Here is a 27,116-nt window from a genome sequence, read left to right as displayed (position 1 = left end):
GTAGCTTATCCCATTGTTCCTTCAACTAAAGATGGTGTTCCATGAAAAAAAGTGACTATTTCAGCTTGCAACTCAAACAAGCATTTCAAGCATTTCCTTGAAATAACCAACATATTTCACTATTGGAAGTGCTTTATGCCTACTTTCCATCTTAGATAGAATATAAAGGGACATTTATTCAGGAGTTGAGACTTACAAAAATGTTTTTACTGCTTCATCAAGGACATTCCTAACTGACACTAGCATTTTTAGTTTTGCTGTGAGTGTGTGGTGTGAAGAATACAATAACAATATAAATGGCAGTTTGGTGTACTTGCTTGATTCATGCCAACATGACAGCAGTTTTATTTACCATTGACTTGCATCATCCATGCAAATGTCAAGATGACAAAAAACACAAATAACATATTTTCATTATTATGAAAATAGTCCATTGAAAACCAAGGAACTAGAAGTTCTAGACTTAGATCCATGAATATAAGAAAATTTAGTATATTGTAACAAAGGAATGCCAAATCAGTAAGGGACGGGCTTTAAGAAAAACTACACCATTTCGAAATATATGAATGCTTAGAAAGTGGTTTGGAAAGACATATATGAAACTATTATCAAGCATGGGGATGCTTGGGGATGATGGGGATTATCAAGCATTGGTGATGATGGAAGACTTCCACTTTTTAAAAAAAATGAGGTAAATAATATAAAATTCACCATCTTGAGCATTTTTACTGTACAGTACAGCAGTATGTGCATCATTGTGCAGATGTCTAGAACTGCTTAATCTTACAAATCTGAAATCCATTAAACAACTCCCCTCTTCTCCCTCTCCCTAGATCTTAGCAAATTTCATTTTGTTTTTTGTTTCTAAGAGTTTGACTACTTTAGAGACCTCATATAAGTGGTTTCATGCAGTTTTTGTCTTTTTTTGTGACTGGCTTATTTCACCTAGTATACTGTCCTAAAGGTTCAACTATTTTGTAGCATGTGTTTATATACCTTTTCTATTGTCTGTTTTTTTTCTTTAATCTTTATATCCTTCCTTCCATTAATTTTGGGTTTAGATTGTTCTTCTTTTCCTGTGTGTGTGTGTGTGTGTGTGTGTGTGTGCGCGTGTGTGTGTTTTAAGATGGAAAGTTAGGTTGTTGATTTGATTTGAGATCTTTCTTTTTAAATGTAGACACTTACCTCTATAAACTTCCTCTTAGTACTGCTTTTGCTGCATCTCATAAGTTTTGGTATGTTGTATTTTAATTTTCATTTGTCTCAAGATATTTTCTAAATTTCCTTGTGATTTCTTGAACTACCCATTGGTAGTTCAAGAGTGTGATACTTAATTTCCACGTATTTCTGAATTTCACAAGTAGATTCCTTACTGCCCCTTACTCATTTAGCCCATTCCCCCCCCACACCCCCTCCAGTAACCCTCACTTTGTTCTCCAGATTTATGAGTCTCTTGTGCTTTGTCCCCCTCTCTGTTTTTATATTATTTTTGTTTCCCTTCCCTTATGTTCATCTGTTTTGTCTCTTAAAGTCCTCATATGAGTGAAGTCATATGATTTTTGTCTTTCTCTAATTTCACTTAGCATAATACCCTCCAGTTCCATCCACGTAGCTGCAGATGGCAAGATTTCATTCTTTTTGATTGCCAAGTAATAGTCCATTGTATATATATACCACATCTTCTTTATCCATTCATCCATCGATGGACATTTGGGCTCGTTCCATACTTTGGCTATTGTTGATAGTGCTGCTATAAGCATGGGGGTGCATGTGTCCCTTCGAAACAGCACACCTGTATCCCTTGGATAAATACCTAGTAGTGCAATTGCTGGATCATAGGGTAGTTCTATTTTTAGTTTTTTGAGGAACCTCCATACTGTTTTCCAGAGTGGTTGCACCAGCTTGCATTCCCAATTTTTCTATGTGTTCTTAAGAAGAAGGTGCATTCTGCTATTGTTGGGTGGAGCATTCTATATGTCTGTTAGGTCCAATTAGTCTATGGTGTTTTTCAACTCCTCTGTTTCTTCACTGAGCTTTGGTCTGGTTGTTCTATCCATTTTTGAAAATGAGGCATTACAATCTCCTACCATTATTGTGTTACTGTCTATTTCTTCTTTCAATTCTGTCAATGTTTGCTTCATATGTTTGGGTGCTCTACCATTAATGCATATGTATTTATAATGGTTATATCTTCCTGGTGAATTGACCCTATTATCATTATATAATATCCTTTTTTGTCTCTTTTGACACTTTCTGACTTAAAATCTACTTTTGTCTCATATAATTATGGTCATCTCTTACTCTTTTTGTTACAATTTGCATGGAATATGTGTTTCCATTCTTTCACTTTAAGCCTATGTGTCCTTACATCTAAAGTCTCTTGGGGGTGTCTAGGTGGCTCAGTCAGCTAAAGGTCCAACTCTTGATGTCAGCTCAGGTCATGATGTCACAGTTGTGAGATCGAGCCCTGCGTCGGGCTGTATGCTCACAGCACAGAGCTTGCTTGGGATTCTCGCTCTCCCTCTTTCTTTGCCTCTCCCCCCAGCTCTAAAAAAATAAAGCCTCTTGTAGACATCAGATAGTTGCATATTGCTTATTTTTATCCATTCAGCCACTCTGTATCTTTTGTTTGGAGTGTAATCCATTTGTATTTAGAGTAATTACTGATAAGGAAAGACTTCCTGTTGTCATTTTGTTGATTGTTTTTGTTTGCCTTGTAGTTATTTTGTCCTTTTCCCTTCTTCGTCCCTCCTTTTGTTATTTATTTATTTATTTATTTATTTATTTAGTAATGGCATGCTTTCATTCCCTTCTTATTTTCTTGGTGTATCTTCTATAACTATTTCCTTGTCGTTACCAAGGGGATTACATAAAACATCTTCTAGTTAAATTAATATCAACTTAACTGCAATCACAACACTCCTCTCTCCCCCCACTATGTTATCAATAACCCAATTCACATTTTGTATTCATTCACATTTATAGTTATAGTTTTCTTTTATGCTTTTGTTGTTTTACTAAATTCTATACCAGAATTAAACCTGACTTTTGTACCACTATTACAGTACTACAGGATTCTGTATTTGTCTATGTATTTATCTTTACCAGAGAGCTCTATATTTTTGTATATTTTTGTTTTGCTGTCTAGCATCTTTTTCTTTCAACTTGCAGGACTCCTGTTAACAGTTTTTATAGGGCAGGTATAGTGTTGATGAACTCCTTTAGCTTTTATTTATCTGGGAAGGCCTTTACTTCTCCATTTTGAGGGTCAGTTTTGCCATACAGTATTCTGGTTGACAACTTTTTTCTTTCAGTATTTTGCTCATATTAGCCTATTCCCTCTGGCTTGTAATATTTCTACTGAGATATCTGCTCATAAACTTAAGGGAACTTTCTTATACATGATGAGTCTCTTTTCTCTTGCTACTTTCAAGATCCTGTCTTTGACTTGTAACAGTTTGATTATAATGTGTCTTGCTGTGGGCCTCTTTGGGTTCATCCTAGTTGAAGTTTATTGAATTTCTTGAATTTAAATATCCATTTCCTTCCTCAGATATGGGAAATTATCAGCCATTGTTTCTTAAAATAAGCTCTCTGCCCCTTTTTCTCTCACTATTCTTCTGCGACTCCCATAATGTGTATATTGGTCCACTTGATGGTTTCCCATAAGTCTCTTAGGATTTCCTACTTGTCTTCATTTTTTTTGTTCCACTGATTTCAGGTTCATTGATTCCTTCTTCTGCTTGATCAGTCTACTATTAAAGCCCACTAATGAATTTTTCAATTCAGTTATTATATTCTTCAGCTCCAGAGTTTTTGAAATAAATCTTTCTTTCTTCCTTCCTCCCTTTCTTCCCTCCTTCCTCTCTTTCTTTCTTTCTTTCTTTCTTTCTTTCTTTTTCAATCTCTTTTTTGATATTCTCATTCTATTCATGCATCCTTTTCCTGATTTTGGTTAGTTGTTTATATGTGCTGTCTTGTAGCATTTTGAGCTTAAGATGATTATTTTGGATTTTTTGTATGGTAACTTATAGATCTCCATTTCTTTAGGGTTGAGGGTTTTATTTTTTTAAGATTTATTTTGTTCCTTTGATTGGGCCATGTTTGCCTGTTTCTTCATATGCCTTGTTAATTTTTTCTGTGATTTATGTATTTGGAAATATAGCCACCCCTTTATCTTTACAGATTGGATATGTGCAGGGAAATACCTTCACCTGTCAACATAGCTAGAGATTCTGGGGACCTCTCAAATCATTTCCGGGGATGTGTCTTCTTGGGGCTTGTGTTTGTAATTTCCAGTTACAGAGATTTGCTGGTATTTTTCGGGCACTTGTAGTCTTTTGCTCCTTTTAGTGTCTGTATGTGATATTGCAGGTTCTCTGGGGTTGCAACAAGCTGCAAAACTCCTTTTTCTTCTTAGTGGCCCCAGGCATCTAAAGCATGAGAGTTCGGTCAGTGCTTCAGGTCAGAGGAGATAGAAATCAGTCCTTGAGTAGCTTCCCAAAAGCCATAACATTGGGCCCCCATTCCAGTCTTCTCTTTTCCTCCCAAAGGAGAAGTCACAAGTTGGTCACTTTCTGCTGATTGTGCCAAGTTGTGCTGGCTTCTATCTGTGGTATATGGGAAATTCTCCAGTCCTGCAATTAGTGGCTGAGCTCTCTTTTGTTCTCAGCAGCTGCCCAGGAATCCATAGTATGCTGGTTCTTCAATCATGCCAAATCAGGCAAGACAGAAATCAGACCCATGGGCAGTCCCTGCAAAAGCTGAAACATTGGACCTAGGTTCCACTCTTCTCTTTCCCTCCCAAGGGAGAAGTCCTGAGTTGGGCTTTTCCTCTTAATCACACTGTGCTATGCTGGCTTGGGGGAGGAGCAATTGCAGGTTAAATAAACGGCTTTCTTTACCTGTATCAATGGATTGTTCGTTCCTTGCTTTGAGTTTGTCTGGGTTACTATGATTTCTTAAGTTGTCGCTGGAGTTCTCATAAAGATTTTTTGGACTGTATATTGTTGCTAAATCAGTGTCTCTATGGAGGAACAAGATCTGGGGCTGCCTATTTTAGCATCTTGCTACACGATTAGACTTTCCTTTTATTCAATACAGTTCTTTGCATTTGAATTTTTTATATACATCGCATTTTCTTTTAAAAATATGAAGACAAATATTCAAATCTAAATTCTAAAATGTTGAAGGAAGAAGTTTTTTCATTGCCACGAAAGGCAAGAATATAAATATCATTGGTTTATAACGTTTCATTATTATGATTTATACTAAATGTCAGTATTAGCCTATTTTCATATATATTATAGAAAACTCCCACTATTACCTTTTCCAATTTCTTACAGCCTTAGCAAAAGTGTAAAAGGGTACTTTATTATAGGATATAAGATATAAGCCAACAATACAATTATTATGCAACAGACATTTAAAATATCTTTTACCACTGTAAATAAGAATAATTGTGAAATAAATGGATTTATTTAGTTTTCCTTTTCTTTTGGGCTTTAGGCATTAGGATTTTTGTCTTCTTATGGAATAGGAATGGAATACAATCAAGCCAAGGTAAAGTTATTCTGTTTTTCCGGGAACAAAACTGAATTTTTTAAAAAGGGACATTGAATAGTCTCCTCTTTAGGTAAAGGGGCTTACTTGAGAGTGGTGGTTAAAAGCGCCAGCTCAATACTCAGAAGTTTAAGATTAAAATATCATAAGTTTCTTGGGGTGCCTGAGTGGCTCAGTCAGTTAAGCATCCGACTTCGGCTCAGGTCATGATCTCACGGTTTGTGAGTTCAAGTCCTGTGTCAAGCTCCATACTGACAGCTCAGAGCCTGGAGCCTGCTTCAGATTCTGTGTCTCCCTCTCTCTCTGCCCCTCCCCTGTTCACTCTCTTAATGTCCCGTATTTTAGATAGATAGATAATATCTCCATTATAGATAGATAATATCTACTTCATAGGTATTTTGTAATGTAAATGAAGTATCATGTACAATGCCCTAAGTCCTCCAAAAATGTCAGCCATCTTTACCAAGGAAGAAGACAAAAGTTGAAATTTATTTTGGAGTAGTTCAAAGTTCATTGCTGGGCAAGGAATAAAAAAGCAATGATTGGTTTGAGCTTCAAATTTAGATGGCGGATATAGATATAGATTTTTTTTCGTTTACTTTAGGCACTGATATATTACACCTTTGGAAGTGCTGGAGGAAGCATGATGTCCCAAATGATTTTGGTAAGTAAATTAAGTATTCTTGGGCCCAAATGGGCATGTTATAAATACAACACTGTCAGAATATTAAGAATATATATCCCTGTGTTTTAGGGGTACAGATATTTGTCAGGAATCAATGTTCTACAGAATTGTGAAGTTGCCCTAAATCATTACAAGAAGGTAGCAGATTACAGTAAGTATTTCACATAATTTAAGATAAATAGACTTGCTGAGCAATTAGAAGAATAAATCAATGCCAGTTTGTATATTTATGAAAGTATTAAATGACTATGCTTTCAGCATTTGTTATAGTACAATTCTTTTAATACAATGTAGAGTTTTCTGATTTTATTACTTTTCAAAAGCTTTAAATGAATGTGCTTATCTTTTATTTTTGTTAGAATAAGTCCCCATGTTCTTGTGCTGTGCTTTCATTCAACTGAGAATTTGAATGAAGCATCAATAAATATTTAGCAGTTTTTCCAATTCTAACATTTAGAATATGGGATGGCTTGTTAAAAACTCTTCAATAAATGGATGTAAGATACATACACTATCAGTCTCTGTCACCACATGTGAGAACAACTTAAGTAAGCATTATTCTATTTAAATGATTAAAATGATCACAAAAAATATAGCATGAGATTAATATATGTTTCTGGAATCATTTTCAAAGTTGAATGTAACGTTTCATCTTGCACATCATTTAACCAGACGACATAATAGGTTTTTAAATAAAAGTCTTCCAAGAAGTGAATAAGGTAAGGTCCATATGGTTAATTTCTATAATAAAAATAATATCTAAATACACAGCTCTGGCATTATTAGGATCTGAGAAAGGAAAGAGTGAAACAACTGCTTTTTAATTTAAGATAATATATATAACAAGATCATTTCATATGCTTAATGAAACTACAATTACTATATATGTTTCAAACTTCATACTTTGTTAGGTTTATTCAAATATATTTATATTTATATTTAGTTTCCTACTCTTTATAGGAAATAATTAAGAAGCTATTACTCTTATATTGTAGTTTCAATCTTGGAAAAGGTCAGTGGTAGAGAGGGTCCGTTGCCTGCTTCTAATATCTGTCTTCTCTCCTTGAGCCTGCCTGGACAAACTCTTCAGTAGGCTCTGATATGTGTTAATACACTATTTGTAGGGACTGCAAAAAATAATGAGGTTTCTTGCACTTTTCTCAGAACCAAATAAACAAAAATCAGTAAATTTCTATCTCCTAAGGGTATATATATTTTTTCTGTTAGTAGGCCAGACCTCTGCACAATTTAAGAATAGGCTGAACAGTGTTTTCTCTAAGCTGTTTTCTCTAAGTTATCTCTTGCAACCTTGTGTATTCTGGCTAGTCTCTGTTTTGTTTCTGTTCACAGTTGCTGACAAATTGGAAAAAAGTGAAAGTATTCCAGTGGAAAAAGTGAGACTGACTGAGAGACCTGAAAATCTGAGTTCTAACAGTGAGATTTTAGATTGGGACATATACCAATACTATAAATTTTTGGCAGAAAGAGGAGATGTGCAGATACAGGTAATGTATACTGACAAATTTGGATTTTTAGAAATGCAAATTACAAGAGGTTTGGTTGTCTTGAGTCCTAAAAGGGTTAACAATGCTCCATCCTGAATATGACAGGGAAGAGACACACCCTCCTCTTTCCTTGTTCCCTGCTACTTGCAGTTTCTAAAGCCTATGGGAGAGCCAGGTGTTACAGTAATGGCAAGTTTTTTTTCTTTTGCATCTACTCCTAAAAATTTTACTTTTAAAAGACCTAGATTTTAAGTATAGAACAAAGCACCATCCAGTGTTGACTTTAATATGAATGAACTCTTACCAGCATTCAGAAGTTCTGTCTCTGAGAATGGGAATGGGACAGCATTTGTGTGAGCTTTGAGAGTTAAGAGTAAAGGCCACTAGGTTTATATACCCAGGTGTTGCTGTATACCAGCAGGCCAGCTTCCTGTCACTGAGGAAGCCAGATGGCCAGTATCAATCAATTACCAAATAAAAGGTATCACCTGGAATGTTTTTCTGTTTCTTTTTTTAGGCAGACCAGCTGCATCAAACTAAAACAGCATACTATAATAAAATCACCAACTAAATGCCTTCTTTATTTTTTCACTCCTTTTTTTCACGTATTTTTCAAATTGTGCTATAATTGGCTTATTTTCTTCATTTAAATTAATGCTATCGCTAAAAATAATTTTCAAAAATTGTTGTTCCTAGGTTTCTCTTGGACAATTACATCTAATTGGGAGGAAAGGTCTGGATCAGGATTATTATGTAAGTCATTTCAAGATTCAGTCACATGGGGTGGGGAGGAGAGTGGAGGAGTGGAGCATGGAAAAGTTGCTGGGGAGAGCCCATTACTACTTCCTTGGTCAGATCAGTGTTGTAGCTTTTGAGGAAGAACAAAGTTCACCAGAGAAAGCACTTTTCCTAACTGCCTCTAAATACAAAGGAGTGGAGTCTTCCAACAAAACACTGGGGCTGGGGAGTTTCCATGCTCCCCTTGAACCTAGTCTCTTCCCACCCTAACTGGTTTGGGTGAGGAAGATACCCTCACTTGCCAGCCTTGGACACACCCATTGCCCAAAAACCAGCAGTGGAGAGTCCACATGGGAGTTTCTTGCAAGGGGTCTGAGAACCAGCCTCAGACTGCTTTCAATATAATTAGAAATATTATTAAACATCTTTATAAATTTGCAAAGCTCCTTTCAATCATTTTGCTTAACCTTACCTTATCCCCGTGAGGTTAGAAGATTAATTAACAACTCAAATTTATAGTGGAGGAAAAAAGCAAATAAACTTGACCTACACAAGATCTTCAGTAAGATACCAAAGCTGGGGGGATAAGGTCTCATCTAGATTCTAATTGTGGTTTCAAGGCCATGGATCCCCTCAGATCTGAGGAAGTAACTGAGATTCTTTTTAAAAGATGATTTTGCAGCCCTTGTCATTTTATAGAACCTATGTGCTCATTGTCTCAAAGGAACACATACCCTATTTCAACATAGTCCCAATGGCTAAGCAATAGAAATAACTACTTTATTAAGTGGTTACATAAAAGAGTGATTTGTTATTACTTTTCACTTCACTTTATGTTATTTTTATGAGTGTAATTTGAGTACACATTGGGTAAATTCATAAAACATGATAAAATAGGTAGCAATTGAAATAAGCATATGCATCTTAAGACAGCTCAATTGAAGGTCTTCAGATTTGATTAATCTTCATCATAACCAGGGTTCTACCTTCATAGATGAGAAGTTCTAGATTCACAATATTACTCCAGTGTCAGATTTCAGTCTGCAGTGAGGTTCTCATGTTAACTAACAGATACATAAACTGGTAAGAATTGCCCATTTTCCATAAACATGAAATTCCATTGAGTGTGAAGGCACCCAAACCTCAGCTGTAGGGAATACCCTCCAGTTTTTGCAGAATACGTGAAAAACCCTATAAAGCTAAGAACTGGGCAGCACCAGCCACTCTGAATACCAGATGGGAGCTGCCTCCAGATGAGGATGAAATGTAATCCCAACGCTGAGTCAAAGATTCTGGTGCTGTAGTAGCAACAGCCAGGCACTTGGGCAACACCAAGGAACTCAGTCAGGCTCTCCTATGCACTCATCCACAGAGGTTTTACTATCTCTATTTTACAGAGGAGGAGCTGAGGCTGGAGGAATGAAGTAAACTGTTTCAAGTATCACAGCTGGGTAGTAATGTTGAGAATCAGAATCTGAACTCTGGGCTTCAACATTCAAAGCCTGTGCTCTTTCCATTAAACTGTACTTCCTTTTGAGCTGGGTGGGGGTGGGAGACACACAACCTCTAAAATCTAGTTTCCTCATTTATAAAGCAAAAAGAAGGAATCATATAATTTATCAGGTTTCTGACCAGTATTTGAAAATTTTCAAATGGTAGTGTTGGGCCCCATACTTCCCATCCAGACATCACGAAAATGCTGGCTTATTTCCAGAACATCTGAGTGGTTCAGGCGCATTCTAGGTGTGAGCACAGGCTTGTCCTTCCAGCTTACCTCAGCCTAATAAACCCAAACCTGCATAGAGTGCTCCAGTCAAGGCTTCAAATCTCCAGACTGATTGGCTTATGTATCAATCAGTTTAGGCTGCATCATAAACCACTCCCCAATTTAGATGGCTTAAAACAACAACCATTTATTTAATTCATGATTTTGGCAGTTTAGCAGTTTTGGCTGGGCTCAGGTGAGTAATTCTTCTGGTCTCAGCCAGGCTCAACCAATCTTGACTAGGCTTGCTCATGCATCTGTAGAGTATTGGCCAGGGCAGGCTGGTTTATGATGGCCTCATCTGTGACACCTAAGATGACTAGGTGTCTCCACATGCTTTCTTCTCCCAGCCAACAATGCCCAAGCTTTTCACATAGCAGCCAAAGGTTCTAAGAACACAAGGGTAGAAGGCCTTGGGTTGGAACTCACAAATCACTTCCACCACATTCTTTTGGCCAAAGCAAATTACAAGGTCAGCCAGCATTGAAGGGGTAGTTAAAAGGACTCCTAATGAAGGCACAACGGCAAAGTACTGTGGTCAGTTTTGCAGCTTACCAGAATGCACCAGAATCAACTTGGAGGGTGATACAAAGTGGAGAGAGAAGGTAAAAGGATAGACCCAGTTTCTGAAAGGCTGTTACTATAACTCTTCCCATGGCTAGCCTCTCATCTTTCAAGTCTTACTTCTTTAGAAAGGATTTTCTTGATCAACTCTACTGTTCCACTACTCATCCTATTACAGTGTTTATTTTTCTCTAGCTCATATCACTCCCTGAATTATTTTGATCTTGTTTATTATCTGGATAATAATGGAATGTTATTCCATTCCATTATGGAATGTAAGTTCTTGTCTATCTTCCTCGTTCTATGTATCCTGTACTCTGATATTACCTGGTATATATTAAGTACTTAGTATTTATTGAACAAATGAATAAATGAATGAATGAATGAATGAGTGAGTGAGTTAGTGAGTGATAGCATCCTAAGCATTATATGTTGGTCCTCAGCCTGAGAGCCACCACTTGAGCAAGTATGCTAATGATTTGGTCCACCAAAGAAAATGATTAATGTAGTAAGCTTCTTTATAAATGTAAGTAATGCCCAGTTTACTTCCCAGAAAATTAAGTATCAAAAACCTGGAAATAACTCGTTTGCCTTTTTTTTCTCCTCATTGTTTGATTAAATTAATTTCTTTCATGGGTTGTCACTATAAGGCAACATTTTCACCTCTCCCTCCCCCACTACTAAATTCTTAATTATTGAAAAATATTGTATATGCAAGCCTTGATTACATTATCTTGAATTTCTACACATACATTTTAATGTAATTTGCATTCCTAAATATGTACAGGCTCAGCATGAATTGGCTTAGGAATGCTGGATATTTGGGTGCATGTTATTAAAGTGGATATGGCATAATTAAATTAAATCTAGCAGAAGCATAATAATCAGGTATGTAAGAGCAACTGCTTTGTCTATCCTGCCACCCATTAAAAAATCAAGAGCTAATATCATCCCTTTTCAGGATGATTTACAAATTTTGAGATAAAAGGAGTATTTATAAATATTTTCCGTTTATATTTATTTTCAGTGTTTATAAATATTTCTTGGCATTTCATTCTAGGGGAAATGTTATAAACTGATTAAACTAGGGATTTTCTTGAACCAATGAAAAATCATGCTCGTTGTTTTGTTGTTTTTTTTTAAAAAAGAGACGTGGGGGCACCTGGGTGTCTCAGTCAGTTAAGCATCCAACTTTGGCTCAGGTTATGATCTCCTGGTTTGTGAGTTTGAGCCTTGTGTGGGGCTCTGTGCTGACAGCTCAGAGCCCAGAGCCTGCTTCAGATTCTGTGTCTCCCTCTCTTTGCCCCTTCCCCAGTCACACTCTGTCTCTCTCTCTCAAAAATAAATAAAAACATTTAAAAAAAATTTTTAGTAAAAAAAATAGATGTGTGTTTAAATAATAAAATTTCTCTTAGCATAATGCCTGGGACATACTATATTTCAACCTATCTAAGACACCATCAATTATAAGATACTTTATTTTGTGTTCTACTGAGAAGGAAAATACACTGCCAATATAAATTATATGATGCCATTGATAGTAAGAAGTGTCTGATTAAAGTGGGGGCACATCTGAGAATCAGTAAAATATGACTGTAGGTGCTCAGTAAATATTTGAATAAAGGATAGATGGTGTCAGTCTGTTTTAGCCACTGTAACAAAAATACCATAGTCTGGGTGGCTTATAAACAATGGAAATATATTATTCACAGTTCTCGAAGCTTGAAGTCTGACATCAACGTGTCAGCATGGTTAGATAGGGCCCTCTATCCAGTTTATGGACTTCTTGTTGTATCCTCATGTAACAGGACTTGAGCTTGCTCTCTGGGGCCTCTTTTATAAAGACACTAATCCCATTCATGGAGGCTCTGCCAGTCACCTTCCAAAGGCCCCACCTCCTAATACCATCATCTTGGATATTAGGTTTCAACATATGAATTTTGAAGGGACACAAATATGCAGACTGCAGCAGATGATGGATGGGTGGATGGATGGATGGATGGATGGGTGGGTGGATGGGTGGGTGGGTGGATGGATGGATGGATGGGTGGATGGATGGATGGATATTTAACTCTTTGAGAGCAAGGACCCATCAAAGTAACTTGTGTGATACTTTCACACAGAGCTTAGTAAATGTTTAGTAAATGCAACAGCATTAAAGGTAGGTTAATTTAAAGACAAATAAAAGAGAACTGAAATGCTAAGTAAGTCATGAGAGTGGAGGGGTATAGAAGGGGAAATTAGAGAAAGCTTCAATTCCTTTAGTCCTTATGGGATCATTATATTGAAAGATGGGGAAAACTCCAGGATTCTTATCTTCTGATTCTTATTTGTTTATCTCCTTTAACAGTTCAAGTATAGTTCACCAAAATGACAGTTTTTTCCCCCAGAACTCTCTATTGCCAAATATATATTTGAAAGCCAGATTCTGAAACTAGACTTTGAGAATTATGTCACAGAATCATAGTACGAGAATTATAAGGGACTATAATGCTTAAAATCTAGTTCCCCTGTTTTAGAGATTTATAAACTTACTCTTTCATTCATTCACTCATGCATTCAGTCCAGAAATATTTCCTAAGTGACTGATATACAGTAGATACTGTGCTAAGTACAGAGGATTCAACACTGGGGGAGACAGAAAATTAAGCAAACAATTAAATGTATGGATGTATGCCATGATAGTTACCCACGGGTATTTTGGGTCTTGACTCATTTATAAGAAATACCTTCATTTTCTGTATTAATGGGATCAGATAAATGTGATTGGTAAATCATACCTTTGATTTATTTACTGATAGATGATTAATAAATCATACATTGCTACAATTTGCTCCTATCCAATTGACACTTAGGTTATTCTAGACATTTTGGACATCATTTGTTGTCTCAAGATTCCCTTATGATCATAAATTTCCAATGCCTTCTATTTTCTGCCAAATAAAAGAGGAACTTTGGCCTAGTATCCAGGACTGGTATAATATGGCCCCATCATATTCCTGAACATCTTAACTTTTGGATATTCTACTTCAGCCATACTGAAGTAATTACTGTTTCCTAAACACATCTTGAACATTTCTATCTCCGTTCCTTGCTCATGTTATTCCTCCAGCCTATGATGCCCTCTGTGCTGGTGAATCCTCTCCATCTTTTGTGAGACCTTTGTCATTTAAGTCCTCTTTCTTGACACCATGAAGGCAGAGTACAAAGTGCATGGGAATTGAATCGGGAGAACTCTGGTACCAGCTGCTTCACTTTGAGTGTCATTCCTTATACTGCTGTTGTGAAGATTAGGTAAGACAAAGCTTGTAAAACACTTATATACAATTTCTGTTATTCCATGCCTCTCTAATTCTTTTTGGTGTTGCTTTTATCCCACCTTTCACCTACTGTCATTGCTATTTACCTTTCTTCACAGCAGTATTGGTGGAAAGCTTAGGTAGGGATGGTGTTTTTTGTTCATCTATGAATCACCTATAATACTTAACACACTACTACTATATATAGCACTTTTCAATTAAGTTTTTGAAACAAAGAATAAATGAAGAATAGAAGAGATAAATGGATGAATGGGTATATGATTTAGTGAGGTTCAGCACTGGTGGCATTCGTATTTAGTTATGTCCACAAGGCAGACTAACTTACAACAAGGGTGTGATTCCCAAATAAGTTGGCAATATTTCTGGAGCAAATGTACATATAAAGGAACTACTCACATTTCTTCCTTAAATGTCCTCTCCTCTTTGGGAAGGAGCAGATTCTTGTATGTCAACCTAGTCAAGGTTTGTTTTTTTTGTTTGTTTTTTGTTTTGTTTTTTGTTTTTTTTAATGTTTATTTTTGAGAGAGACAGAGACAGAGTGTGAGCAGGGGAGGGGCAGAGAGAGAGAGAGAGGGAGACACAGTATCTGAAGTAGGCTCCAGGCTCTGAGCTATCAGCACAGAGCCTGACGCAGGGCTTGAACTCACAAACTGTGAGATCATGACCTGAGCCAAAGTCAGATGCTTAACCGGCTGAGCCATCCGGATGCCCGCCCCTAGGCTTTTTTTTTTTAAAGTCTATTTATTTTGCGAAAAAGAGAGAGAAAGAGAGGGAAGCAGAGAGCAAGAGAGAATCCCAAGCAGGCTCCACACTGTCAGCACAGAGCCTGACATGGGATTTGATCTCACAAACTGTGAGATCATGACCTCAGCTGAGATCAAGAGTCAGACGCTTAACCAACGGAGCCACCCAGGCACTCTTAGTTGAGGCTTTTTAAAGACAGAAGAGTTATGTCCTAAAAAGACACTTTGGAAAGTGTCTTCATTTCTCATTTGTGGGCCTAATTTCTTTTAATGTTCCATGTGGTTTCTGAGGAGAACTTCTGGGAGGTTAAGATGAAGCCTAAGGAATGGGGCAACAAGGGACAGGTCAGCCCTTAGATGTTCTAGACTGAGCGTTTCAATTAATGTTACAACCTAGAGAGAAGCAGAGGCTAGGCTGGCCTCCTTCATTTTGCTTTAGAAAGAATTAGCCTGAAGTTCACTTCTATAAAAAGACTTGCACTGTTGGTGGGAATGCAAACTGGTGCAGCCGCTCTGGAAAACAGTGTGGAGGTTCCTCAAAAAATTAAAAATAGAACTACCCTATGACCCAGCCATAGCACTGCTAGGAATTTACCCAAAGGATACAGTAGTGCTGATGCACAGGGGCACTTGTACCCCAATATTTATAGCAGCACTTTCAACAATAGCTAAATTATGGAAAGAGCCTAAATGTCCATCAACTGACGAATGGATGAAGAAGATGTGGTTTATATATACAATGGAATACTACTTGGCAATGAGAAAGAATGAAATATGGCCATTTGTAGCAACGTGCATAGAACTGGAGAGTATTATGCTAAGTGAAATAAGTCAGGCAGAGAAAGACAGTTACCATGTTTTCACTCATATGTGGATCCTGAGAAACTTAATAGAGACCATGGGGGAAGAGAGGAGGGAAAACGGTTACAAACAGAGAGGGAGGGAGGCAAACCATAAGAGACTCTTAAATACAGAGAACAAACTGAGGGTTAATGGCGGGGGGTGGGGGAGAGGGGAAAATGGGTGATGGGCATGAGGAGGGCACTGGTTGGGATGAGCACTGGGTGTTGTATGGAAACCAATTTGACAATAAATTATATATTTTAAAAAAAAGACTTAGTCTCAGCAGGAGCTAGAGGTGTCTTTTACTCACTCGGCCTTATAAACATTAGGAGGCTGCATGTCCAATTCTACCAAATTGTACAAAATGTCTTATAAAATAAGTACATACTGTTAACATTGAAGCATACTTTTTCAAAATAATGAACTATGTAGTTCTATAGGTGGGATTCATCTGTCCTCCACAAAGCCACATGCCCATGATGCCTTTCCACATGCAAGGAACAGTCCTCACATTTTAAAATTATATTTGTGAACTCTATATGGCACCCACTCTTCAGGTTTATGGTTGAAATAACATTTGAAATAGTGCCTTAAACAGTGTGGGCATTTCATAGATATTTTTTGAATGTATGTTAAATGAAATAAAGTTTGGTTTGAGAAACATTTTGTAGGATATGTTTGTGACTGTCAATAATACTGTTTGTTCCTTTTCTCTCCAGAAAGCATTATACTACTTCTTAAAGGCAGCAAAGGCTGGGAGTGCAAATGCCATGGCATTTATAGGAAAGGTACATGCTTCATCTTGATCAGTACTTTTCATTTCTTAAAAACCTAAGAAACTAATGGTACCAGCTAATTGAATCCAGTATAGCATGACAGATGTCTTTCATGGAAGCAGCTGGCCAGGGCATTCCACTACAGACTGAGGATAGTATTCTTGAGGTGACAGTTTGAGAAAAAGCCCCATACAACAGCAGCCTTTGTCTGAGGCACCAAAAACAGCCTTGAAAGTGCACCTGGCTCAGGGTTCCTGGGCAGAGACCCCTACCACCACCATGACCCCCTACTCTGACATGTAACAAGAGATCTGGGCGAACTGAACATCTAACTGGTATAGCCACCCCCCACCCCTCCCACCCCCCGCCTCCCGTGAGATGCCTCCTTCCTACACCCTGGAAATGAGAACCAGCTCTAAGCCGACCAAAGTCCATCCTGGGGCCAACTATCAAGGGAGGGCCCTCGGCTGCTGAGCAACTTTTGTGGACAGTTCCTCTAAAGAAGAACATTTTTTTCTCTCCTTCAAAGACCATTCATCCCCCCAAGTGCTGCCCTTGGCTCCCTGCGGCCAATTTGCATTAGTAACCATGGGGACAAATGCTCCTTTTCCAGAAGTGCTACATACTAATTTAGATGGAAGGAAACAGTGACAAAGACACAAAATAGGGTCCGTTTCTCTGCCCTTAGGCCAGGTCACTCCAGAATGTGTGTTGTAGGTTGCTTCCTCAGTTTTTTCTTTGATTAAAATTGAGGTGAAATCAACATAAAATCAACAATTTTAAACTGTATATTCAGTGACATTCACTGCATTTCACAATGTTGGCCAACTATCACTTCTATGTAGTTCTAAAACATTTTAATCACCCACAAATCCCTCAGTTTTTTTTTACATCCTCTTGTTTGTTTCTGTAGATGTATTTAGAGGGGAACGCTGCAGCCCCACAAAATAACGCAACTGCCTTCAAATACTTTTCCATGGCAGCCAGTAAGGTATGTACTCAGCCCATTTCTGTAAGCACTTTAAAACACTTGGCTTTTATTACATGCAGACTCATGCAGAAGAGTTGATTTCAAAGCCCCATGCCCAAGTAATGAGCCTGGGAGTTTCATGTCTTGGAGAAGAATATCATTGACAATAAAATGTGGAGTTGGGATAGGGGGAGACACATCTTGTTTTCTCAGTAAGCGAAAAATGGCAATGACATGCTTCTCCAGCATGAGGGCAAACAAAGCTCAGCTTTCTGTCCCCCAGTAGGTGAGGCCACCTAGCTCAGGAAACAGGAAATAAAAGAGGACAGAGGAAGGGAAAACTCAAACAATATCTGCAGTAAGTTCAGGACAAGGACAAATAAGAAATGCCTAGTTTTTTCCAGTTTAGTCTTACTCAAAGGCCAGAAATCTCCCTGGCCCAGGCAGATCATCAGATAGGTGACCAGGACAAGATGGTTGAGACACAACTCTGGAGGCAGAATCCATGGTGTAAATGCCAGCCCTGCAGCATACTGCCTGTGTGACCATGGGCAAGTTACTTAACTTCTCTGTGCCTCAATTTTCCCAAATGTAAAATGGGAATATAAGAAGATTTGCCTCATATTGTTGTTGCCAGGATCTAATGAGTTTATGTTTATATGCCTTTTATTGCAAAGTACTTAAAGCAGTGCCTGGCTTACAGTAGATGCAGTGGGTCAGCTTATCTTCTGCAGTCTGGGGCCAGTTAGGTAGAGTGAACTTCAAAGCATATCCAAAGCTGAATTAATTGGATCTATGAAGGAATATAGAAATGGAATAATATGGCTCCTGCCACTAAAATTTTTGTCTTGATTCCGGGGCTCAGTGATGCTAGCATCTGTCTGATAAAACTTAGTAGACTGCTCTGACTTCCTTTAGTGCATTAAGAACATCCTCATTGTAACACCCATGTGCCTAATGCTGGGAAATGGCCTTGATAAACTTTCTAACCCTGCACAGCAGGAAGGATTTCATTGTCTCACAATACCTTACTGCAACACTGGGAGTGAAGATGTGCTCAAACTGGGGAATACTTTCAACTGTACTCAGTTTTTAAAAGCCCACATGCTGCTTTAGGAGCCTATTTATAAGTGAGTAGCACCTTGGAGCTGCTGCTATTGTGTTGTAAATTACTGAGAAGGCTGGTACTCCTCTCCTCTCCTCTCCCTTGTAATTTATATGAAATTTTTGCTCAGCAAGAAAGTGATCTGGATGAAGTACCATTAGATTAGGATGACGGGAAAACTGGTTGAAAAAGAGGTGGGGTTAAGTAACAGAGGAAGATCTCTTGTAATCTGGCAAATAACACTGATTTGTCAGCCCAAAGGAATAACGCCAGGAAGTTGGGTGTGTAAATTAACCCGGCTTCCAAGCTATTCAGGGCAGGAATCTGAGCTACTTGTGTTCTAAATCTGAGCTGTCTTTCTTTACAGATAAATCTAAAATTATATTTAGGTAATTATTCTGAATGGCATCAGGTGGACATGACCATATATTCCTTTATCATCACCTGGTTGATGGTTTATTAGATTTCTCACTTGGGGTCACTACCAAAGTAAAAGGTTTTCTGTCTTTCTATCTTCCACTTTCTGCATACCCATACTCTTACTATATATAATATTAAGATAAGATATAACATTAAGATTTTATATATATATATATATATATATATATATATATATATATATATGTGTGTGTGTGTGTGTGTTTTAATTTGCTTTTAAGTCATCAGATCAGGATACAAAGCTACAGTCTTTATGACTTCTTTTATCTTATTTTCTCAGAAACATGAGCAGTTATCCTGTAGGGTCCATATTGGACCATATTCTTCTGGTTTTCTCTTTCACAGATCAGGCCCATCCCTATCACTTCTGTCATTCTGACTCCCTCCCTAAAATCCCCCATTTTGAATCCAACCCATTTCCCAGAGGAGAGCTCAATCCTCTCTCCTTCCACAAAACCACCTCTACCCACCTTGGCTTATATAATTTTTCTCTTTTCTGCACTTGCCCTGCATTCACTCTCTGTACTGCTGGAATTTTACTGCTTCTACCTTATGCCTTCTCTCCGATTATCTGAAGGCCATGTCTCCTCAACTAGAGGAGGATACTGGTCTTAGTACATAGAAGTTCATTACATATTTGACAATAAATGACCATCTGCTTTCTAAGTTCATGTCACTTAACCTAAGCAAGAGCAATGAGCCCTAAAGTGGAAGTTGTTCATGGGGGGATTGCCTACACATATGTTTTATTTGGCCCAAAAAGTGTTTCAAAAATTAGGAAGTTTTACATGGTGACGGTTGGTAACTACACCTGTGAGCACAGCGCAATGTATAAAGTTGTCGAATCACTATCCTGTACACCTGAAACTAATGTAACATCGTGTGAACTATATTGAAGTAAAAAAACAAACCAGGAAATTACATATTCAAATTTGGACATCCAGCTTTTCTTGGAAAATGGGAAGAGCTGACCATATGAGGCTGCCACTCCATGTGACAACAGTTGCCTGGGGCAGTTTCTTGAGTGGTGCTACTGCCTTTAAACAGGGCAGGAACTCTCTGATTTGCCTCAGTCTCTGTCAGTCTATCACCAGATTGATGTACTACTTACATTACCTGAATGGCTCCTGGAGGGATCTAAGTGGGCCACTCCTGACCTGAAAATTATAAACAAGTACTCTGGTCCATAAATAGTTGGTGAGCCAAAGGTTAGAAACCTTACCCTCTTCTCTCCCTTCCTCCTTCTCTATTCTCATTTCCCTTCTCTTCTATTTTTCTCAACACCTGAATGAAGACAGACTCACTGTTAGAAGACAGACTCACCAGACTTTACAACATCCATCACACAAGGCCTTACCACCCCCAGACCAGACTTTCCCAAGAGTTCTAGGACAAGTAGATACATAGTAAGGGGACAGGCAAGAAGAAGAGAGCAGTTGTATACCACTGGTTTTAAATACAGCTGGACCATCCTTAAGAATTCTTGGAATAGCTGGCCCTTTGATATGCATAGGCTCAAACTTTGGAGTTTCGAAATAATTTTTGAACTATGCCTTCTCTAGTTACGTGCTATTCCTGTAACAGTGAGAGGGACTCTGGCTGCATCCACAATAACTACATTTAGGTGGTAAAAAGAATCTGGAGAGTTTTCTATCAAAACTTGAGTCCTGAGGAAATACTATAAACCTGTAAAACAAACCTATATGTCTACTGAATGACAGTCGAGTGGCCAAATGTGCCTCTTTACTCAGTCACTAGCAGGTGAAATACATGATGGGAGACAAAAAGAAAAGTGGGCTTCCTGGTTGGGGAAGTCACTTTCAAGGTTCACACTTCATCCAGGATTGATATGCAAAGTACTGATGTATTTGAACATGTGCTAAATTCTAAACATGCTAAATAAATACTCCATTCCATAGGCTCTTTAGAATACTAATCAGAAAAAGAAATGGTAGTTAATTTAGCATCAGATGGAAAAGAAAACACTGATGATGTTATAAGCAATCAGATTTAAATAAAGAAACATATATTAACAACACCTTACCATCCAGAATTGCTAGATCGAAATTCAAAGAATCTCTAAAATGTTACTTGGCCATTTATGTCAACCTCCTTTGACCAAAGCAGGTAACAAGTGTCTGGATAGACTTCTCTCTTCTGGAAAATTCCTACACATCCTTCAAGACCAAACTCAAATGTCAACCACCTCTGACAACTCAATCCCCTCAGTCTCTACCCTCATCTAGGCAGTTGAGTCCCCCTTCTAGGTGTCCACAAGACTCCTGATCTGTTTCTAGTACAGGACTTACCACTTTTGACGTGACTATTTTAAGAGGCGCTACTTAGTGGATCAGAGCCCACTAGCCTGTGAACTCTCTAAGACAGGGATCATTGTTTTGTCACCTCTCAACTTTCACCTCCTACGTCTGTCCAATGCCTATTATGGAGTCACTCACAAGCTAGCGCTAAATAAATGCTGAATGAAAGAATGGAGAAAAGATTTGGCTTTTTTTCCCCTCTTTTCTCGTCAGAGGGGGTTATGAAGGCATGAAAGGAGAAACTAGAGAGAGACAGAATAATTTACCAACTGTCTCATTAACCTGCCTTGATTAAACCTCTACTGGGTGCATTTTAAATATTTAGAATGATTTTTCCATAATTTACCTTATCATGAATTCTTCTGGGACTTTACTTGGATTTTTAAAACTGTTCCAGGGCAATGCAATTGGTCTTCATGGGCTTGGTCTTCTTTACTTTTATGGGAAAGGAGTTCCTGTGGTAAGTTAAATAATTTCATTATCTTTTCAACATATTTCTAGCAATTTATGGGGTAAAATTCATGATTGTTGATTAATTTAAAAGAATTAGTGTCTAATACCTAGTTTGCCAAACTATCGTATTTGATGATAGAAATAAAATAATCCAGTGGAATATTTGCCAAAGAGACATAGAACAAATTTGTGACAAGAATAATGACCATATTTATATCTTAGAATTATAGATTCTAAGTAACCTTAGAAATTATATAATTCCTGAAGACTTTTTCTGACAGAGAAATTTATCTTTTTTGTTATCCTCTGCACTTTTGGGTGACCTTTCCCCAATATCTAAAAAAAAAAAAAAATACTGTCAGTGTAGGAAAAGACATAATTTCCAGTGAAAATGAGATAATTATTTCCTAATAGAGTATAATATAATTATTAAATAAAGTCTATAATGCTTCTGATACTATTTTAATTAGCCTAAATCACATAAGGCACTATCTATACTCTTTAAAAAAAAAGAAGGCAATTGTTACCATGGAGTTATACAATACACCTTTGAGTAATAAAGTGTAATTATCTTGCAGAATTATGCTGAAGCACTTAAATACTTTCAGAAAGCTGCAGAGAAAGGATGGCCCAACGCACAGTTTCAGTTAGGCTTCATGTACTACTGTAAGTCCTACAAATATAGCTACTGTGCCAAGACTGACAAGTGCATTATTTTTTTTTAATTTTATTTAAATCCAAGTTAGTTAACATATAGTGTAATAATGGTTTCAGGAGTAGAATTTAGTGATACATCACTTACATATAACACCTGGTGCTCACCACAAGTGCCCTCCTTAATGCCCATCACCCAGTAAGCCCATCCCCCTCCCCACACCTCTCCTCCAGGAAACCCTCAGTTTGTTCTCTGTATTTAAGAGTTTCTTATGGTTTGCCTCTTTCTTTTTATCTTATTTTTCCTTCCCTTCCCCTCTGTTCATCTATTGTGTTTCTTAAACTCCACATTAGTGAAATCGTATGATATTTATCTTTCTCTGACTGACTTATTTCAGTTAGCATAATACATTCTAGTTCCATCCACGCTGTTACAAATGGCAAGATTTCATTCTTTTCGATTGCTGAGTAATATTCCATTGTGGGTGTGTCTATATACCACATCTTTTTTATACATTCACCAATCAATGGACTTTTGAGCTCTTTCCATAATTTGGCTATTGTTGATAGCACTGCTCTAAACATTGGGGTGCATGTGCCCCTTCGAATCAGCTATTTGCATCCTTTGGATAAATACCTAGTAGTGCGATTGCTAGGTCCTAGGGAAGCTCTATTTTTAATTTTTTGAGGAACGTCCATACTATTTTCCCAGAATAGCTGCACTGTTCACATTCCCACCAGCAGTGCAAAAGTGTTTCCCTTTCTCCACATCCTCGCCAACATCTGTCATTTCCTGAGTTGTTAATTTTAGCCATTCTGATAAGTATGACGTAGTATCTCATTGTGGTTTTGATTTGTATTTCCCTGATAATAAGCAGTGTTGAACATCTTTTCATGTGTCTGTTAGCCATCTGGATGTCTTCTTTGGAAAAGTGTCTATTCATGTCTTCTGCCCATTTCTTCACTGGATTGTGTTTTGGGTGCTGAGTTTGGTAAGTCCTTTATAGATTTTGGATACTAACCCTTATCCAATATGTCATTGCAAATATTTTTTCCCATTATGTCGGTTGCCTTTTAGTTTTGCTGATTGTTTCCTTCACCGTGCAGAAGGTTTTTATCTTGATGAGGTCCCAATAGTTCATTTTTGCTCTTGTTTCCCTTGCCTCTGGAGACATGTCTAATAAGAAGTTGCTGTAGCCAAGATCAAAGAGGTTGTTTTCTGTTCTCTCCTCTAGGATTTTGGTGGTTTCCTGTCTTCCAGTTAGGTCTTTCATCCATTTTTGAGTCTATTTTTGTGTACGGTGTAAGAAAGTGGTCCAGATTCATTCTTCTGCATGTTGCTATCCAGTTTTCCCAACACCATTTGCTGAAGAAACTGTCTTTTTTCCATTGGATATTCTTTCCTGCTTTGTCGAAGATTAGTTGGCCATATATTTGTGGGTCCATTTCTGGGTTCTCTGTTCTGTTCCACTGATCTATGTAATTGTTTTTGTGCCAGTACCATACTATCTTGATGATTATAGCTTGCTAATACAGCTTGAAGTCCAGAATTGTGAGGCCTTTAGCTTTGGTTTTCTTTAGCTTTGGTTTTCTTTTTCAACATTACTTTGGCTCTTCGGGGTCCTTCCTGGATCCATATGATAAATGCATTGTTAAGTCTACTCCTTTTTTAACAAAAATCAAATTGCTGGAGTGATTGATTTAGATAGAATTTGAGGCAGCAATCTGAGGAGGAATTTGAAGACTGAAGGAAAAGATACCAGTTGAGGAAGGAGGCAAAAGGTATAGTCAGGAAGCTCACTTTTGAAAAGGTTGAGTTTGAAGTGCCTTGTGATGTCCAGTGGACACCCCAAAACAGGTATGAAACTCACAAGAAAGGTCAAACTTGAAGAGAAAGATTTGAGAGGCATCAACATATAGGAGTTAATTAAAAGTAGCTGAGACTGCAAAAGGAAACGAAAACATGAAAGGAGCAGTGGGCCATGGTCAGAAATCTGGTGGTCCTCACTGTTGTATTGAAAAGATTGGCAAAGAAAGAGTGAAGACTCTGTGGGGACTGTGAAGACACAAAAAGACTGAAAAAGCATGATCAGAGGAATGGGGGGAAAAAGTGATTTTAAGGAAGCCATGGGATAGAACTGTCAAGAAAGAATAAACGAATGAGCCCCTCTGTGAAATGTAATGAGAAACCTGCTTCTTCAAAACAAAACAAAACAAAACAAACAAAAAATAAAAAAGGTCTGAGAATCTATGGGCCTTGTCAATATAGAGAATGTTTATGTGGTCATTGGACTGGTTGGTATAGAAACCAGACACAATGTGTTGAGGTATGAATGGAAGGTGAGAAAGTAGATAAGTAAAAATATTCTTGGAAGTTGTGTGCCTTTAAATGGAGGAAGAAGGATGGAATGGTAGCATGAGAGAGACCAAGAACCAAGAGGGAATTCTTTTTAAGATGATGGGAGACCTGGGTATAATTTCTGACAAAAAAAAAGAGCCAGCCAATTATTGGAGATAATTAATGTGTCATGGAAGTTATGAGATAATTGATGAAGAGCTTCTGGAAAAAATAGGGTGGCATTAGGATCTGACTGCACCCAGGTAGGTGGAGGCCTCATTAGCCTTAATAAAGAGGAGGAACTTCTCACCCTCAAAGACTGGAGAGGTGGAGGAAAGGATATTGTAGATGTAAATCTGGAAGGAAGGAGAGAGAAGCAAGTGAGAAAAGACAATGCAAGAATTTCCTCAATGAGCTAGGAGGTACCAAGTTGTCTTCTGAGAGGGAAGGTAGAGTGATTGGGGTAGGAGGTCTTAGGAAGCCATGAAACTTTGTAATACTCTGTGGGGACTGAGAGAGGGAGTGCCCAAGACAAGTACCATGAGATCTGAACATACCTGAGTATCCCCATAAGTCCTTCCTTTCAGAGGTAGAGCTAGGGTAGCAGCAGACTGCAACATCCGCTGACATTTTCTTTAGTAGCCCAAGGAGATTGCCTGTTTTGTACTTGTCTTGGGTAGTTGCCTAAGATGGCCTTGTTCTTCTGGCTCATTACAAGTTGCAGGCCCAGGATCCATCAGATAACTCAAACTTCTAAAATAAGAGAAATAGTAATGGCTAATGTTTATTAAGTCTTTATGTGCATTTACTCATTTAGTCCTATCAGCACATCTAGGGGGTATCCTACAGTTTATAGATAAGCAAACTGAGCCATATTAAGGTCCAAGAGCTTGCCCAAGATCACGCAGTTAGTGGAACTGGTAATTCAAGCCCAAGTGATCTGCCTCCAGAGCCTTTGCTCTTAGTGGCACCGCTTCTAAAGGTTATGAAATGTTAACAGCTGGAAGACAATTTAGGGACCATCTAGCGAAAGCCTCTCCTTTTGAAAAGAAAGGGCCTAGAAGTACCCAACTCACAAAGGAATAATGAAAGAGCCAGGATATGAATCCCAGGTGCTGAGAGTATGCTGATTTTTCTATCCTAGTTCCAAATGCCTCTCCTTGCTCCAAGCATGAGTTGAATCTGAGTTGAGCCTCCTGGAGCTGGGATTTGCCTGCTCCAAAATCCATAGTTATGACAGGGAGGCACTACACTGGTCTTCTGGTGTGGAAGGACAAGGATGGTGAGCCACATCCTGGTTGTTGTCCCTGGTACTCAGAGCCCACACTTAGTTTACTTTTATTAATCTTAGGTATGTTGTATTGAAGAGATATCTTCATGAGACTAAAGAGTCCTTCTTCAGATTTCTGAATGGGTCAAGAACATAAATTTCCTTATTCTTACTTATAATCAAACTCAGCTTTTCCCCCCTACAAATAGTGGATCTGTAACAGCTTGACTTTTGGTTGGCTATGGATTGGTTGGTTCTTATTTAAAACAGAAGGCATCACTATGACCATTATATTCATAGATTATAATATAAAAAATAACACAAATGAGGGGTGGCTCAAAATAATTTTAATTTTCAGCTGGCTCTGGAGTATGGAAGGATTATAAACTTGCCTTCAAATATTTTTACTTGGCATCTCAGAGTGGGCAGCCCCTCGCCATTTATTATCTGGCCGAGATGTACGCAACAGGAACAGGAGTGTTAAGATCGTGCAGAACTGCTGTGGAGGTAAATAATGGGATGTTTTTAAAGTATTTTTCATTTATCACACAGAGGAGGTGAAACTGTCCTTAAGTTGTAGGTGTCTATGATTTTATAGATATTACCTCTCCCAGTTGACAGCGTGAACACTGACTTTTGCCAGGGAGGAAAAGCAGTGCTGAAACTCAGGCTGGGAAAGGGAAGAAGAGAAATGATCCCTCCTCTCTTGCCTTTGGCTTTTCATCAGGTTCAGAGCTCACCTCAGAATTCAGTTAAGGAGCTCTGTCTCAGCCTTCACTCAAATGGCCGGGGCAACTGGACACTTCAGTGGGATTGAGAGTTGTGGGTAATGAAAAGTCTTGATTTAGCCCAGAAAATGCAGCCCACTGCTTCCCAGAAAGCAGGGCCCTTAGGTTTTTGAGGATTTGGATGACAGCTGAGAAGGTGAATTCTTTCAGCCTGAGCCAGTGATGTACTTTTCAAAAGAAAGCTTTTAGGACTTTAATGTCCTTCATTGATTTATTAAACACTTCCACTGCACCAATATAAATACCTCCATGTTGCAATCTGGCCCCTCTGAAACTCATTT

The 27,116-nt window shown here is 38.1% G+C and overlaps 1 protein-coding gene across 5 annotated transcripts in view; it reads left to right on the top strand.

The window, feature by feature from the left end:
- The window catches only part of SEL1L2 (SEL1L2 adaptor subunit of SYVN1 ubiquitin ligase), a 123,998-nt gene that overhangs the window by 82,421 nt on the left and 14,461 nt on the right, over positions 1–27,116 (top strand). For all 5 annotated transcript variants that reach the window (XM_040447740.1, XM_040447737.1, XM_040447736.1 and 2 more), the window contains 10 exons: positions 5,509–5,562; positions 6,167–6,226; positions 6,317–6,398; positions 7,598–7,752; positions 8,449–8,505; positions 16,445–16,513; positions 17,415–17,492; positions 21,730–21,792; positions 22,364–22,451; positions 26,406–26,554. In XM_040447740.1, the coding sequence (XP_040303674.1) occupies positions 5,509–5,562; positions 6,167–6,226; positions 6,317–6,398; positions 7,598–7,752; positions 8,449–8,505; positions 16,445–16,513; positions 17,415–17,492; positions 21,730–21,792; positions 22,364–22,451; positions 26,406–26,554 (855 nt within the window). The remainder of the gene's footprint in view (positions 1–5,508; positions 5,563–6,166; positions 6,227–6,316; positions 6,399–7,597; positions 7,753–8,448; positions 8,506–16,444; positions 16,514–17,414; positions 17,493–21,729; positions 21,793–22,363; positions 22,452–26,405; positions 26,555–27,116) is intronic.

Source organism: Herpailurus yagouaroundi, unplaced genomic scaffold (genome assembly GCF_014898765.1).
Source record: "Herpailurus yagouaroundi ecotype Mexico unplaced genomic scaffold, PumYag 196, whole genome shotgun sequence".
Taxonomy (NCBI): Eukaryota; Metazoa; Chordata; class Mammalia; order Carnivora; family Felidae; genus Herpailurus; species Herpailurus yagouaroundi.
The sequence above is the reverse complement of the archived record's forward strand: the minus strand, read 5'-3'. Positions and strand labels throughout refer to the sequence as shown.